Genomic DNA, 14863 nt, shown 5'->3' with positions numbered 1-14863 from the left:
AGATGATGAGCAGAGCAACACTACATTTCTCTAAAACATTTTGGCTAGAGTCAGGGACAACTACCAACAGGTTGTTTGAAGCCTCCCCTCAATCTGACACCTGATCCAGACATCAACTAGAGCTAATTGCGCATACACATATACGCGACCTTAGCAATAGCTAATTACCTAGGCCTATAGCTAATTAGCCCAGCTATATAGCATGAATGCATGTAAGAGGTAGTATATTATGCTGATTTTACTGAGGTCTTTTTTGAAATGCACTATAACTTTGGAATTTGGCTAGAGACCAAGGTTAATTCGTTAGCTCACCTATACATGTAGCATATGGTCATGTGTCATATGGTGGGGCACATTTGCGTTACAAGCACTGATTTTGATCATTTGTCCTCCTTTTCACTTAAATTGTTACATGTCTAAAACTAGGCATCTCACACCAACAAAACTTGGTATACAGGGTGCGTAAGAAAATATATAGGGTGATATCATGAAAAAAATTAATTTTACTAGTAAATTCATAATTTGTTGCATTTGCTACTGATATGGAATACCTCAAATGTAATCTAATTTTGTGGCAGGCAACACTATGAGCTTGAATAAAATTTATACTTTTGTTATGTTATGAATGACGAAAGTGGTGATACAGGGTGTGAAAATATACATAACTTCACACACAAAATGTTGATTACATTTTTGAAAATATTTTCTTTAGAGTGTATCCTACATTTATTTTAAGTGCATATTAGGATTCCTGGGGTAAAAAGCTTTCCAAAAATGTATACATTTCCTATCTTAGGGTGTATAATTCTCAAGATACAGCAATTGAAAGCCAAAACGCATGTTGTGTCTGAAAATCTTGACATTTGTGTGTAAGTTAATAGGAATAAATTGAGGTTCTTGTGACTTACGGTTCTCAGTGAATACTTGTAAACACGATTAGATCAAATTAATAGCTGAATAAGAATAATGAATGATTGATCAAGCTTTCATTTGAGGTATGATTTGCAAGTATAGCACACAATTTGGCAATGACATAATTTAAAATTCAAAATGATGCCATGTCTCCCATAGAGAATGCACATACTCCTCCACCGCTTATCCTCCACCGCTTATCCACCAGGTTTATCTTCGTTAACATTTTGGTATTTTTCACTAATTAAACAAATTGGCATTCCAAATTGAGAAACATATTTGAAAATTAGAATAATCAGGCTGTATAATGAGCCCAAACTTGATGCAATTGGACCAAGAATAGCCCTGTGACAACAAGTTAAATCAGAAAGAGGAGAGAAAAATGTAACGTCACCAGGTATTTTGGGGTCCCACCATAAGACACATGACCTTATGCGAGTTCAAAAGGTCCAGCATATGTATAATTCATTGGACTATACATGTATGAACAGAGTTTGTAGTATTATAATTATAATCATAAATTATATTACATAATTATTTTCCATACTATTACAGTATGTGAAATCATTTTGATAAGGCCAAGTAAAATAAAAAACATGTTTCAAAAAGGAGGAAGAGGGGGATTTTTAATTTTTATCGTAAAATTGGTGCAAATACCCATAATTAGAACTGTTTTAGCGCACACAATAATGCCTGGAAAAAGGAGGAGGGCTCTTTTTATATCTTGTTCAAAGAGATAGGCCTCCTCTAATTATCACAAAACCTTCCAAAAGTGTTTCTTGTATATTGGCAAGGCTATAGAAAGCATCTTTACTCCCAAGAGTTATAACTGAATTTCAAAAAATAAAAATATAATTGAAGAAACCTCAAAAAGGAAGCGGGAGAAGACGCGAAACATGATTATTTTTTATTTGGCCTAACCAAAAATTATTCAATATTCATGTAAATATTTCTGTGCAACTTTTGGTCATACGCTATTATAGTGCGACTTCCTAAGGTAATTTGCTACATACTGGAAGTAATACCTACATGACCTTTGACCCCAATGACCTTTGACCCAATGACCTTTGACCCCAATGGTTGTATGCAAGTAATGTCATGCTATAATTTATTTGTGAGTTGAATGTTTAGTAACAGAACAGAACAACACATCAGCCATATTGACCTTCGGATGACCTTTGACCTCTGGGCTAATGCATGTGTCAAGTGACGTCATCTTGCTGTGTAATTTAGTAAGGAGTAGCAGTTTTAGTAAAAATAATAGGAAATAACATTTTCGCCATAATAACCTTTCCATGACCTTTGACCTTGAGTTGGTCATGTGACATTTGTGCCACCAGCTATTAGTCCTGATGACCAAGTAACATTGTTGTACTATATATATTTGCGACAGGAGCAGCATTTTACGGTATTTGGTCATATACCGAAGTATCCCTTAATGACCTTTTGACCCCGATTCTGGACAATAACTTTTAGACACTGGGTATAGCTGATGCATGTACCAAAGTGCCATCATCGTGCTGTGTAATTTGTGGAAGGAGTAGCATTTTTAGTGAAATCACGTTTTTTGGCCATTGGCCGGAAGTGGATGACCTTTGACCTGAAGTTGATCATGTTTCATTTGTCCCCCACCCAATGGTCCTAATGACCAACTATGGTCAACATGGCTCAAAGCATATGGCTACGGTGGCTCATTATAAGATTGACAGAAAGAAAGAAAGAAAGAACTAGAGCTACTGTGGCTCACGAGCCACGAATGTCAGGCGATGACTTCTGATTGACCTCATGTGACCTTTGACCTCGGGTAAACGTAAGTTGACTACTCATGCTATCTCAAATCAAGGATAATTTGCATCACATTTAAGCCCAATCGGGCCTATTTTAACATTTGACCTCATTTGACCTTTCCTGTCCTGTAACCTTGGATGACCTTTACGGCTTTATACTCCCCAAGTGTCAGGGATCATTTCCAAGTTGTTACAGCCTGATCGGAGCAATATTTAATTTGACCTGACCTTTGACCTCAGATGACCTTTATGGTTTCATACTCCCCAAGTGTCGGGGATCATTTTCCCTAAGTTACAGTCCAATCGGAGCAACTTTAAATTTGACCTGACCTTTGACCTTGCATGACCTTTTTAGTTTTATACTCATGAAGTGTCAGAAATTGGTTTCCCTGAGTTACAGGCCAATCGGGGCAACTTTAAATCTGACCTGACCTTTGACCTCAGTTGACCTTTGCGGTTTTATACTCCTCAAGTGTCAGGGATCATTTACCCCGAGTTACAGCCCAATCGAAGCAACTTAAAATTTGACCTGACCTTTGACCTCACATGACCTTTGCGGTTTCATACTCCCCAATTGTCAGGGATCATTTTCCGAAGTTACAGCACTATCGAGACAACTTTAAATTTGACCTGACCTTTGACCTCACATGACCTTTTTTGCGGTTACATACTCCCCAAGTGTCAGGGATCATTTCCCCAGAGTTACTGCCCCATCGGAGCAGCTGTACATTTGACCTTGGATGACCATAGCTGATGTTTCATGATCCCCTTATGATTATTATATAAGTTTTAGCCCAATCGGACAAATTTCAAAAGTTGACCGCCCCCCCCCCCCACAAACCCGAGTACTGGTATTCACCATTATTGCTATATAGCATTTACCATATAGCCTTAGTGTGTATGTATTGATTTTCATAACTGCATCATGGGAAGGAATATAATTTGACCACCATCCCCACCGCACAAGCAACTATATAGCATTTATCACATACCTTTAGTGTGTATTTTCATAAATGCATCATGGGATAGCATTATTTCCAAACCTTTAGTGTGTATTTTCATAAATGCATCATGGGATAGCATAATTTTTAAACCTAACAACTCTTACCTCTTATTATCAAAATAGCAGCACAATATTTACTGTTAATTTTCCTGGAAACTTAAAACCACACCAGTAGACATGCCCAAGCATGCAACGAAACTATATGCTTATCTCTTGTTATCAAATAGCTGTTTCCCTGCACAAGGTTGCTGCCTCTAAATGCTTCATTACATTTCACGCAAATATTTTCACAAAATGACCCTATTAAGCCTTACATGAACTTTGATCCCAATCTGTGGTACAACTTATTTGAAGCTTGGGCCAGCGGTTCTTGCTGACCATGTTTGGTGGTCATAGCATGTCATTTAAAGGAGCAGTAGCATTTTTAAGATTTTCACAAAATGACCCCTAATAACCCTTACATGACCTTTGACCCCTATCTGTGTAGAAGTTATATTAAGCTTGGGTCAGTGCTTCTTGTGGCCAAGTGTGGTCAACATTGGTCCAAGCGTCTGGCACTAGTAACAATTTTTGGTTCTACTAAAGAAGAAAGAAAGAAAGAAAGAAGATTTAGGAGCTTCACAGTATATCAGGCGGATAAATCCGCCTGACATAAAGAAAGAAAGAAAGAACTTGACAGAAACAGACCTTAGCAATTTTGCAAATTGCTAAGGAAAAAAATATTCACAACTTGTGTCACATAATTGTGGCACTTCACAATAATATTGGAAGTTTGGGAGCATTGCCCTTTTAGAAAGGTGTGTATTATTTGCGACACAAGAGATTTGGTACTCTCTTTAAGGCGATATAATACCCTGATTTTCATCAGTACCCATCTTCTTTTTTTTGTTGCAAATTTATGAAGTATATAAATATGTTCATCATCTCATGTCCTGAACTTATAAAATATCTCTACATACAAAGTGGTTTTAAACCATTTTAGAAAATCATTTTAGCCCTATATATTTTTTTTTGTTTACTGTATCCTGGTAACTGAGATGTGTGTTTCATAACAAACCATAATTTATTCTATTGAACATGTCCAAGTAGAATACATGAATAGAATACATTCAATCCTTTGTTATACTATCTATAGAAATGTACTCACTGATTATAACACTGAATAAATTAAATAGGCCTAATCTCTCTTCCACATAGACAATTTAATACTACACCATGTATGTATCTTCTATAATGTGTTGTTAGGAAAAGAGATTAAAAAAGGCTATAAGGTCATCAAAGGTCAGGTTATAGGTCAATTGGTTCAGGTCAAATTCAGGCATCAATTTTGAATACATGTGATAGTCTGTGATATCATACATGTCATAATGAGGCATCAATTTTGATATTTTGTCTGTTACTGGATATATAATGGAAATGTGTGAGGTGGATATACTAAAATACCTTGGGATGTAAATGGTGAGTACAATTTAGATTGCCTAGTTGAGATGGATTGGGCAAATAAATATAAAATAGTTACCAAAATCACACAAATGAAGCTTACGGAAAACTACCTAATATGGTGGTATAGGCGACAAAAAATACAATCTTTTTCAACATTGCTGTAGTGTGGTTGTGGTAACCTGTTACCTATGGCTTAATTAAGTTTCAGTAACATAGTGTCGCAAGTTCAAAATACAAAATATAGCTCAACATTGAAAATAGAAGCATTTTAACCAGTTCGTTTTTTGATAGTTGTGGAGCACCAAGTTCATGAAGTCATAAAAGAAATCAGGGACCACTTATTCCCATTTTACATATCAACATTATTTCCCTAATGTGTTAGCTACACATATCCAAAATTTTAACGAAATCCGTTGATAGTAAGCTTTCCAAAATGAAGTGAATTTAAAACATCAGTGATGTACCACTTTTTGGCTTATACCATTAGAAGCATGTACGCGTCATTGATACTAATGCCACCAATTGAACGAGAAGATTTGCCCCTTCATTTTGCATACCACTTTGTCCAATTTCTTTTTCTCATTTCTTCACAAAATGCAAAAAAATGCAATGGGTGTAGTACCCCCTTAAGAAAGATGTTTCACACAAGCCTTAGCATGTACCTGCATATTACACACATACTCTGACACTTGCTTTGATAGTTGTAATGCAACAGGTAAGTTTTGAAATTTCACTGTGATACATTTCGGAGTTGAGGTCTTCCACTCACCCGATCTTTATAAAACAATTAATAGAAAATAAAAATAAATAAGGGTACCCGGTACAGAGATTTATAATGTGTGATTTATCATCCACCAAGTGAATCTCCAGGTGCTGCGAAGAAGCGCAATTTATATCACAGCTATAACACAACAAGGTGAACTGTGTGATAAGACAAGACAAGGAATACATGGGAAGAGATACGACTTTAGAATGCAGGAGGAGAACCAGAGAACCTGGCAAAACCTGCAAGGATGGTCATGGATCGGGCGATGCAGGGAATTGAACCCAGGCAACAGTGGCGAGAGCCCAGAGGTGAGTGCACTGACCACTTCACCAGCCCGTCCTCCCATACCTTATCTACACCTACAAATGTAGCTGCCTTAAATATTTGAGTTTATATCTCTGATATATTTAGCCAACTTTAAGGGATGGGGTATGAACGTTTGGACAGTATTTATTGTGGGACATTAGAGCACATCAGACATATTGAATTGCATTCTGAATACGAAGAATGTCCTTTTGATATCAAATAATTTTGATTTTTTGAAATTCGCAATGTAATACACATTTTATGGCAAATGATTAAAAATTGATATTTTTGATATTTAACAATAACAGTACTCGAAGTAAACTTTATAAATCTGTTGATTTATACTTAAAGTGTATGTTGGTGGGATGAAAAGCCGACGATCAATTGAAAATTTTGACCTTTTGTATTGAAGATATGGATTTTTTTTCCCAAAACACCAAAAAAAAAGTAGGTCTTTTGGGGAAAAATCCATATCTTCAATATGAAAGGTCAAAATTTCAATTGATCATTGGCTTTTCCTCCCAGCTACATACACTTTAAGAATATATCATTAGATTTATAAAATTTACTTTGAGGACTGTTATATCAAAAATGTGAAAAATATCAAATTTTAATAATTTGTCATAAAACTTGTATTATAACGTGAATTTCAAAAAAATGAAAATTATTTGATATCAGAAAGACATTCTTCGTATTCAGAATGCAATTCCATATGTCTGATGTGCTCTCATGCCCCACAAAAAATACTGTCGAAACGCTCAAAACGCTCATTCCAGATCCCTTAATAGCAGTAATATACCAGCATTTCATCTCATTATAATGCACACACAAAAACATGTGATGTATTGTATATCATCTGCATCCAGGGCCATACTGAACAGATAGAATTTCATTGCAGGGATGAAGTGTCAAACCGAATTTTTTCTTAGCTTTAAAAAGAATCATTAGATCATAGACCCTGGAAATGATTAGATATATCCCATATCACATATTTGCTAAAACTACGAGTTGTCAAAAATCATCTTCACAAAATTTTAATAATAGACCTGCACAAAATTTTGCAAGAATGATAAATTTATTGTAATGTAAACCTGTTATGTTGACAATATATTGACATATGGACAAGCAATTTAGCCAGCCACAACCAAAACAATCCAGGAAATTGTGAATTTGGCCATTTTCCTAAAGCAGGAAATCTATCAAGGCAATCATTCTAAAGAGAGATGCTATTGTAGCTGATGGACTCATTTAGAGCAGCTGTGACTCCGGGCATAAAATCACACTGATTTGATAATTTCTAGACCAAGATATCCAGGAGCAAGCTTGCACTGTTAATATTCTTCCCAAGGCCACCACGAAGAGGATTTGTGATGTCCATCTTGTCATTTACCCTGGAAGAGTAGTGAGAGTATCCGACTTGACTGGGTTTTGTAGGCTTAGAGAGAAAGCGCAACCTCACATTTCTCGCCATGAGTCTCACTTTTTAGCGCTTTTCTCACTTTTAAAAGATTCATTTCTACCAAGGAAAACTGTTTCTGTGCTGGACATGCCGAATTCAACAACCATTACAACTGGATAAGTTTAAGTTTGACCCAATTTTCCAGACTGACTTTGTGTCCATTTTCTGGCACATCCAAGCAACATTACACAGTGATATTCTTTATAAATTTACTAAACAAATCATTCAGTATTTGACTTTTAAGCCAATTTATGAGGAAAATTAGTGTTCTTCTGGTCAGTTCAGCATCAATCAAATTGCATGGACTATGTCCAGCCAACATGGTGGCATACATTTTTATACCATCCCCCTCAAAGTGGAAAAAAAAACACCCTAAATATTGAAAATTGCTGAAAATGACCATTGCCCCTCTCTTCTACAAGTCAGTAGGCGGCACTATGCCTTGGCACAGAGGATGATTTAAGTACTTCCCAGCAAGTCTTGCGGTAAGCATAGCTGTGTGAGTGAACATGCCACCACTGCCCGCCCACTGCGTACACACGTGCATGGTTAAATTTGAATTTGGACAGATATATTTACAATAAAAACACCTTCAAAAAGTTGGTCGATTTCACATGTTATGTTATCTACAGAAGGTGTGAATTATCCTTCATGCATACATCATTTTAGATCTGAAATCGACCAAAAAATAATGACACACACACAATTCTAAAACAACAACTTTTGCACAGATTTCAATGGGATTTGAAAAGTAAAGTGGCGGTTGAGACTCTTGTGATAACATTTTCGCAGTGCATGATGGGGCTTCCTTAAATCATCCTCTGGCCTTGGCACTACCTGAGCTACTTCAAGATCCACTCACACTTCCCCTCACAATTTCTGGACATTCAGCATGTTCAGGGTTTTTAGAGTAATCCATATTTTCTGGATTGTATTCGAAAGTATTACCAGGCACACACTGTTTTTGCTACAACTTGCTTCCTGTGATAATCACATAATCACATACTTGTATGCATTCTCAAGGGCAAACAGCACATTAGTAAATAGTTCCATGAACCTAGGAATTTACAAGAGGTGCTCACTGTGCCAAGTGTTGGGATGGACAGGCAGGATCACATTTGGAAACCTGAGGAACTCCAAGGCACTACTGGTACTAAATGATTTTAATATAAAATGCCTGTAAACCTGCTACAGACACAAATGCAATTTGAACTTGTGCATTGCAGCTATTGTAAGTATCAAATAAAAAATATAGGGAAGGCGGTCCCGAATATCATGTACCGGTACCGGTACCATACATCTTTCACGCGTTGCGTAAATAGCACACAAACAACTGTGCGTACCAACTGTACTGGTACCGGTATGTCCGACTCACAAGCGTTCCATGGGCTTTAACTTGGTTTGATTAACACTGTTTATGCCCGGCTCTCTACAAATGTATTATGTACTACCAATCATGCACATACAGTACAAAAAAAATGTATGAATAATGATGAATGATGATATCATTCAAGTTTGGGCTGCAAAGTGTACAAACGAGTGCTACTTTTTGAATTATCTATTTTAACTTCAAAATAACCCTTAATTAAAAGTATTTTCAACCTTGGTTTCTTATATATTGATACCGTATAATTTCCAGCTTTATCAATGACACATTGTCACTGAAGTTGCATTTAAGGGAGTACTAGTACTACACCCCTGCCCAATTTTGTGCCTATTTTTGCATTTTTCTCAAAAATTATAGCACATTGGTGACAAGTAAGATATATCATAGGGGTAAGGACTACAACTACTGTACTGAAAATTCAGCAACTCAAATCAAGTACATGAAGTAGTTATTGATTTATTGATCAAATATTGGTTTTCCCTCATTTTTGACTGTAACAACTGTTGTCTGTGCTGAAATAAAATTTCCAGTGCAGTAGTTGTAGTCCTTGCCCCTATAATATACATATCTTACTTGTCCCCAATGTGCTATAATTTTAAAGAAAAATGCAAAAATAGGCACAAAATTGGGCAGGGGTGTAGTACCCCCTTAATACCATTGCTGTTTAGAAATACATGTTTTGTCCATTAGTATTTTGACACCGAAAATTGTTCAAAAAATCAAAAGGGAATGCTTCAAATGATGATTTACAAGGTACATTTATTGTACGTTAATATAGCCAATTAGAACTGGTTCTGTTCCTTATTAAGGGGTACTACACCCCTGGCCAAATTGGTGCCTATTTTTGCATTTTTCTCAAAAATTATAGCGCATTTGATACAAGTAAGATATGTATATTAATTATTATAGGGGCAAGGACTACAACTACTGCACTGAAATTTCAGCAACTCAAGACAAGTAGTTATTGATTTATTGATCAAATACTGGTTTTCCCTCATTTTTGACTGTAACTCCACAACTGTTAACTGTGCTGAAATAAAATTTCCAGTGCAGTAGTTGTAGTCCTTGCCCCTATAATATACATACCGGTATCTTACTTGTCACCAATGCACTATAATTTTTGAGAAAAATGCAAAAATAGGCTCAAAATTGGGCAGGGGTGTAGTACCCCCTTAAGAGCGGATGACCATAATGCCAGCTGAGACTAAGATACTTTCTCAGATGCCAGGGCCAGTAAGGGTCCGCCACCTCTACAATAAGACCAAAATATCACATTATGACCCAGGCTTAGATGTAAATGAGTCAACTGTTTCCCTGACATAGCACAGGCATGTACACATAACACATTGTAGTACAGGTTTACTAAAATAGTCTAGAAAAATTATTTAGTTCGTGACTTCGAGTACATCGTGGAACATTCAACTACGCTTGTTATTCCGCAACTAATACACAAGCGTACAACACTACTCCTATTAGTTTATTTTAGCAAGTTATCTGTGTACAACAGCTTACTACGCACAGCCACGCAAAGAGTATGTTCCACGATGTACACAAATTAAATAATGTTTCTATAGTAATATGTGAATGGGCAAAATGTTAAATGCAAAATTTGGGAATTGCCTATTAAATTGCTATGCAGTGCACAGCAATTTCTGTTACCATACCTAACTGCACCATAGAGAAAAAAAAGCTAGATCAAAAGATGTTTTCAATTAACTTGGCATTAATTTGTTGAGCACTCATCACAAAATGATAATTGCAAAATTTGGGAATTAGTTACTAGTTACTACAACAGTACCGGGTACATCACTCATCAGTACATGGTTCTGCCAGCCTCAAACTGGCAATAGACATGAAAAGAAGATTCTGACTTTCCCAGGCCATACTGCCAGATCAAGGCTCTCCTCGAATCCGCGTGAAATGAGCAAATAAAAAAAATAAAAATGTAGCAGTTAAATTGCTTTAATTTATATTAAAATTTTTATGCACTAGCATGCTAGACTAGAGCTAGCTTAAATAATCATGCAATTCACTGAAAAATAATGAGTAATTGTTGTTGTGATGGCTGACTGGCTGTGCTGACTGCTGAATATGCCTGCATATCATTTTTACGTTAGTGACAGTATACAGTAGTACTACATGTTGTCATGTTCATCATGCATGCATGTGATGTTGTTGTTGTTGTTGGACATGTTGCATTTCAGTTTCACTCATGAACTTGACTGAGTAGTTCCTGGCTGGGCTTCATAATATTTATTACAAACCACCACCAGTACACTAGAATGGAACTGTACATATGTACCACGTATAAAAATCCATATGATATTGATGCGGTATGAACACTCCATTGATTTTGTACACGAGTTCTACATTACACAATAATACACGGTACACAAGTATAGGGTCTATGCATGTACACATTGAGCTTACACGCTGCGCAGCGAAAAGCGTGACCATGTTTAGTTGCATTTTACGAAACAATAAGAGAATTGAGCTCTTTAAAACGGGTAAGAAAGAAAGTAAGCTTACCGTCCATTATGAAAAGAATGAAGAAAGAAATCGACTAAAATGCAGACAGAAGAGACGAGAAATAGACTCAGAAGTTGGCAGTAGAGACGAGCTATGTTAGCGCTACTGGAACCAAGATGGCCGGTTTGGATTATCAAACGGGATTGTGGGACACAACAACAGGTCCATGTACCGGGGGCGCAACAACCTGCTATTGGACTGGGTTAATTGATTGATTTTTTGAGCACAGGTTGATTTTGGGCGGGCCGCGGGTGAGCTCTTCTGCCGCCCGCTCGCCTAAAATCAACTTGCGCCCAAAGATGAGATAAGAATTTTGATTTTTTTTTTAAAAATACTTGTTCAAAAGTGAGACTTTCACAAAAGTCTATTTTGCAAGGTTAAATCATGGTTAAATTATTATAAAATGAAAAACATAAAACTTTTTATGTTAGGCCTATTCCTTTCTTGCTTCCGAAACCTCCTTGCTGCCAGCCCAGCAAACAATATAAACGGTTTTAAAACTTAAACGGGTTATATTTTGGTTTTGGTAAAAATGTTTTGACATTAAATGTCGGGGTTTATAAAGGTCATGAAAATGTCACACACAACACATGTTGTATGAAAACACTCTACGACATTTTCAAAATGTTATTGTAAAATAATTTCTAGCAAACATTTTATGCCAAATATTTTTTTCAAAAACATTATGTTAGAATATTTTGCAGCAAGTTTTCAACAAATGGTTTTGAATATTATAGAAACGTTTTATACACCCTATAATGATAACCCGAACTTTTTCTGGCAACCTTTTGTAATTATTGCGAATATGTTGAAAACGTAACGCGTAATACGGTTCCTGATTTGCTGGGAGCCTCTCTTTCTCCGTTCATCTATGCTTCACACTTTAATGTATAGGCCTACTATTTATTCGTTCATTCATTCATTCATTCATGCTTTCATTCATTCATTTCATTCACTCAAGTTTATTTCCTGTATGTGGCATGAAACCTAAATGCAAAATGCGGTTTATAATTGTGTGTATTATTTTTTAGAGTCAGGATGAGGATGTAGTTGGTAACACATGCCTCAAATTTTTTTATTTTTTTATTGTCAAATTAGTGCGGCGTATAATATTAGATGTGAAAAATATTAGATGTGATATAGGGAAATAATTATATTGATTTTTCACAGTATATTTATAGTGATTTCTTTTCATGTAATACATAATAACCCTAGATTCAAGTTGCTTAGTAAACAAAATCCAGTAAAATTTTAGTAAAACAAAAAAAAACTTTTTAACAAAATATGTCATCAATTATGTTTTTCTTTTTTTGGATTTCTCAAATAAGACTATAAACAGAAATGAGGTAAAAATGTTCCCAAAACGAAATGCACCGGTGCGGCCCACAGGAAACTAATTTTCTTTTTTCTAACTAAGGCTGTCGGACCGATGTGTGTACCATGTGTACTGTGCTATCTACTGAAGAAAGTAAATTTTAAACTTTCACGTCCCACCGCTACCAGTCTTGGACAGTGATGATGATGATGATCATCATCATCATCGTCATCATGTGATGATGATCATGATGGAGATTATTGTTTTACCTAACCTTTTTAATTAAATAATAAGTCTGCCAAACTACTGTTAGGCCTATGAATGAGCTGTGTAATAAATTCATTGGGCAACACAATGCTTTTGGCCTAGATAATCCAAATCGCTGTCAGAGCATAACTTATTAGAATCATAATTATTGTTTGACGGTGATATGCCTGCATGTAGCTGTATAGTAGCTAGAGATAAGGTATCGACAACACTAACCATTCTAACTTTGCTTTTTATTCAAGTTTATGTTATTTTATCATTTCAACATATTGTTTGCGTTTCCTAAATGCAATATTGTGGGGTTATAATGTAGGCCTATGTTAAAAATACTCCTCTTTGCCCAAATAAAAAAGTAATCACTATTCATTTTAGTAATTCAACGTGAGTGAATCATTATCATAATCTAAGGTCACATAATATGCTTTTCCACCATATGTTTAACTGTAATAATAATAATGCAATGTATACGTGGACCACTAGCACAGCCGTGCGTATCGATGTCTAAATCCAAGTTTAATTAGAAATTAATGCACTAGTCAACAGTGGTAATGAAATTCCCCTCCCCAGCCGAGGTATAACTGAACGTGAATTGCAATCGAGGACTAGGGGGGTCATCAGGCCAGCTATACTACTTCTATAGGTGGACGATGATGATGATGCTGAGGAGTTATGATAATGATGAGATGATGATGATGATGATGATGATGATGATGATGATGATGATGATGATGATGATGGTGGTGGTGGTTATGTTGTTGGATAATGATAATGATGATGATGACGATGATGATGATGATGATGATGATGATGATGATGATGATGATGATGATGATGATGATGATGATGATGATGATGATGATGATAATGGGGATGATGATGATCAGATAATGATCCCTATATGATCATCATTATGATCACCATGATGATAATCATAATGGTGATGATGGTGATGATGATGATGATGATAACCATGATATTTTGCTGGTCATGATGCTGTTGTTGCTGCTGATGATGATGATAACGATATTGGGCTGCTGATTTACGATGATGATGATGATGATGATGATGATGTCATTGTTTATTTGCTGCTGCTTCTGCAGTGCCGATGATGATGATGATGATGCCGGGGGGGTTCTTCGAAAAAAATTACGGGGATGTGGCACGCAGACTTTCGGATGCTGGCTTTCTCTATACCTACTTTTTGCTGATTTAGCCACCCATCAGTATACCAATTTACCAACAAAAAACACCCAAAAGGCACCCAAATTTGCCCTTATTGGGCGCTTTTAGTGTCACTTTTGCCAAAATGCGCCCAATTGGGCGCACTGGGCTGCACTGAAAACCCACCCATTGATATACCAAAATTACTGCCAAAACCGTGGCACATCCCCGTATACCTTCAACCAGGGAGAACCCTGTCCGGGTGATGATGGTGTAAATGATGCTGCTCATGATGATGATGATGATGATGATCGGACCGGTTGCAGCTGCTGCCTGCTGATAATGATGACTGCTTTATGGTGATGAGTTTTGATGAGCTTTGATGATGATGATGATGATGATGTTGTTGTTGTTGTTGTTGTTGTTGTTGTGGTTGTTGTTGTTGTTGTTGATGATGATGATGATGATGATGATGATGATGATGATGAATGAATGAAAAATGATGACGACGATGATGAAGGTGATGAC

The 14863-nt window shown here is 36.3% G+C and overlaps 1 protein-coding gene across 2 annotated transcripts in view; it reads right to left on the bottom strand.

Annotated features, from left to right (window-relative positions):
- LOC140169152 (polypyrimidine tract-binding protein 1-like) overlaps nucleotides 1–11717 on the bottom strand; it is a 296067-nt gene extending 284350 nt beyond the window's left edge. For both annotated transcript variants that reach the window (XM_072192852.1, XM_072193067.1), the window contains exon 1: nucleotides 11593–11717. In XM_072192852.1, coding sequence (XP_072048953.1) covers nucleotides 11593–11599 — 7 coding nt within the window. In that variant the 5' untranslated portion in view covers nucleotides 11600–11717. The remainder of the gene's footprint in view (nucleotides 1–11592) is intronic.
- Between the last annotated feature and the right edge of the window lie 3146 nt (nucleotides 11718–14863).

Source organism: Amphiura filiformis, chromosome 1 (assembly GCF_039555335.1).
Source record: "Amphiura filiformis chromosome 1, Afil_fr2py, whole genome shotgun sequence".
Lineage (NCBI taxonomy): Eukaryota > Metazoa > Echinodermata > Ophiuroidea > Amphilepidida > Amphiuridae > Amphiura > Amphiura filiformis.
Note: the sequence above shows the minus strand (reverse complement) of the source record. Positions and strands in the feature narration are given on the sequence as shown.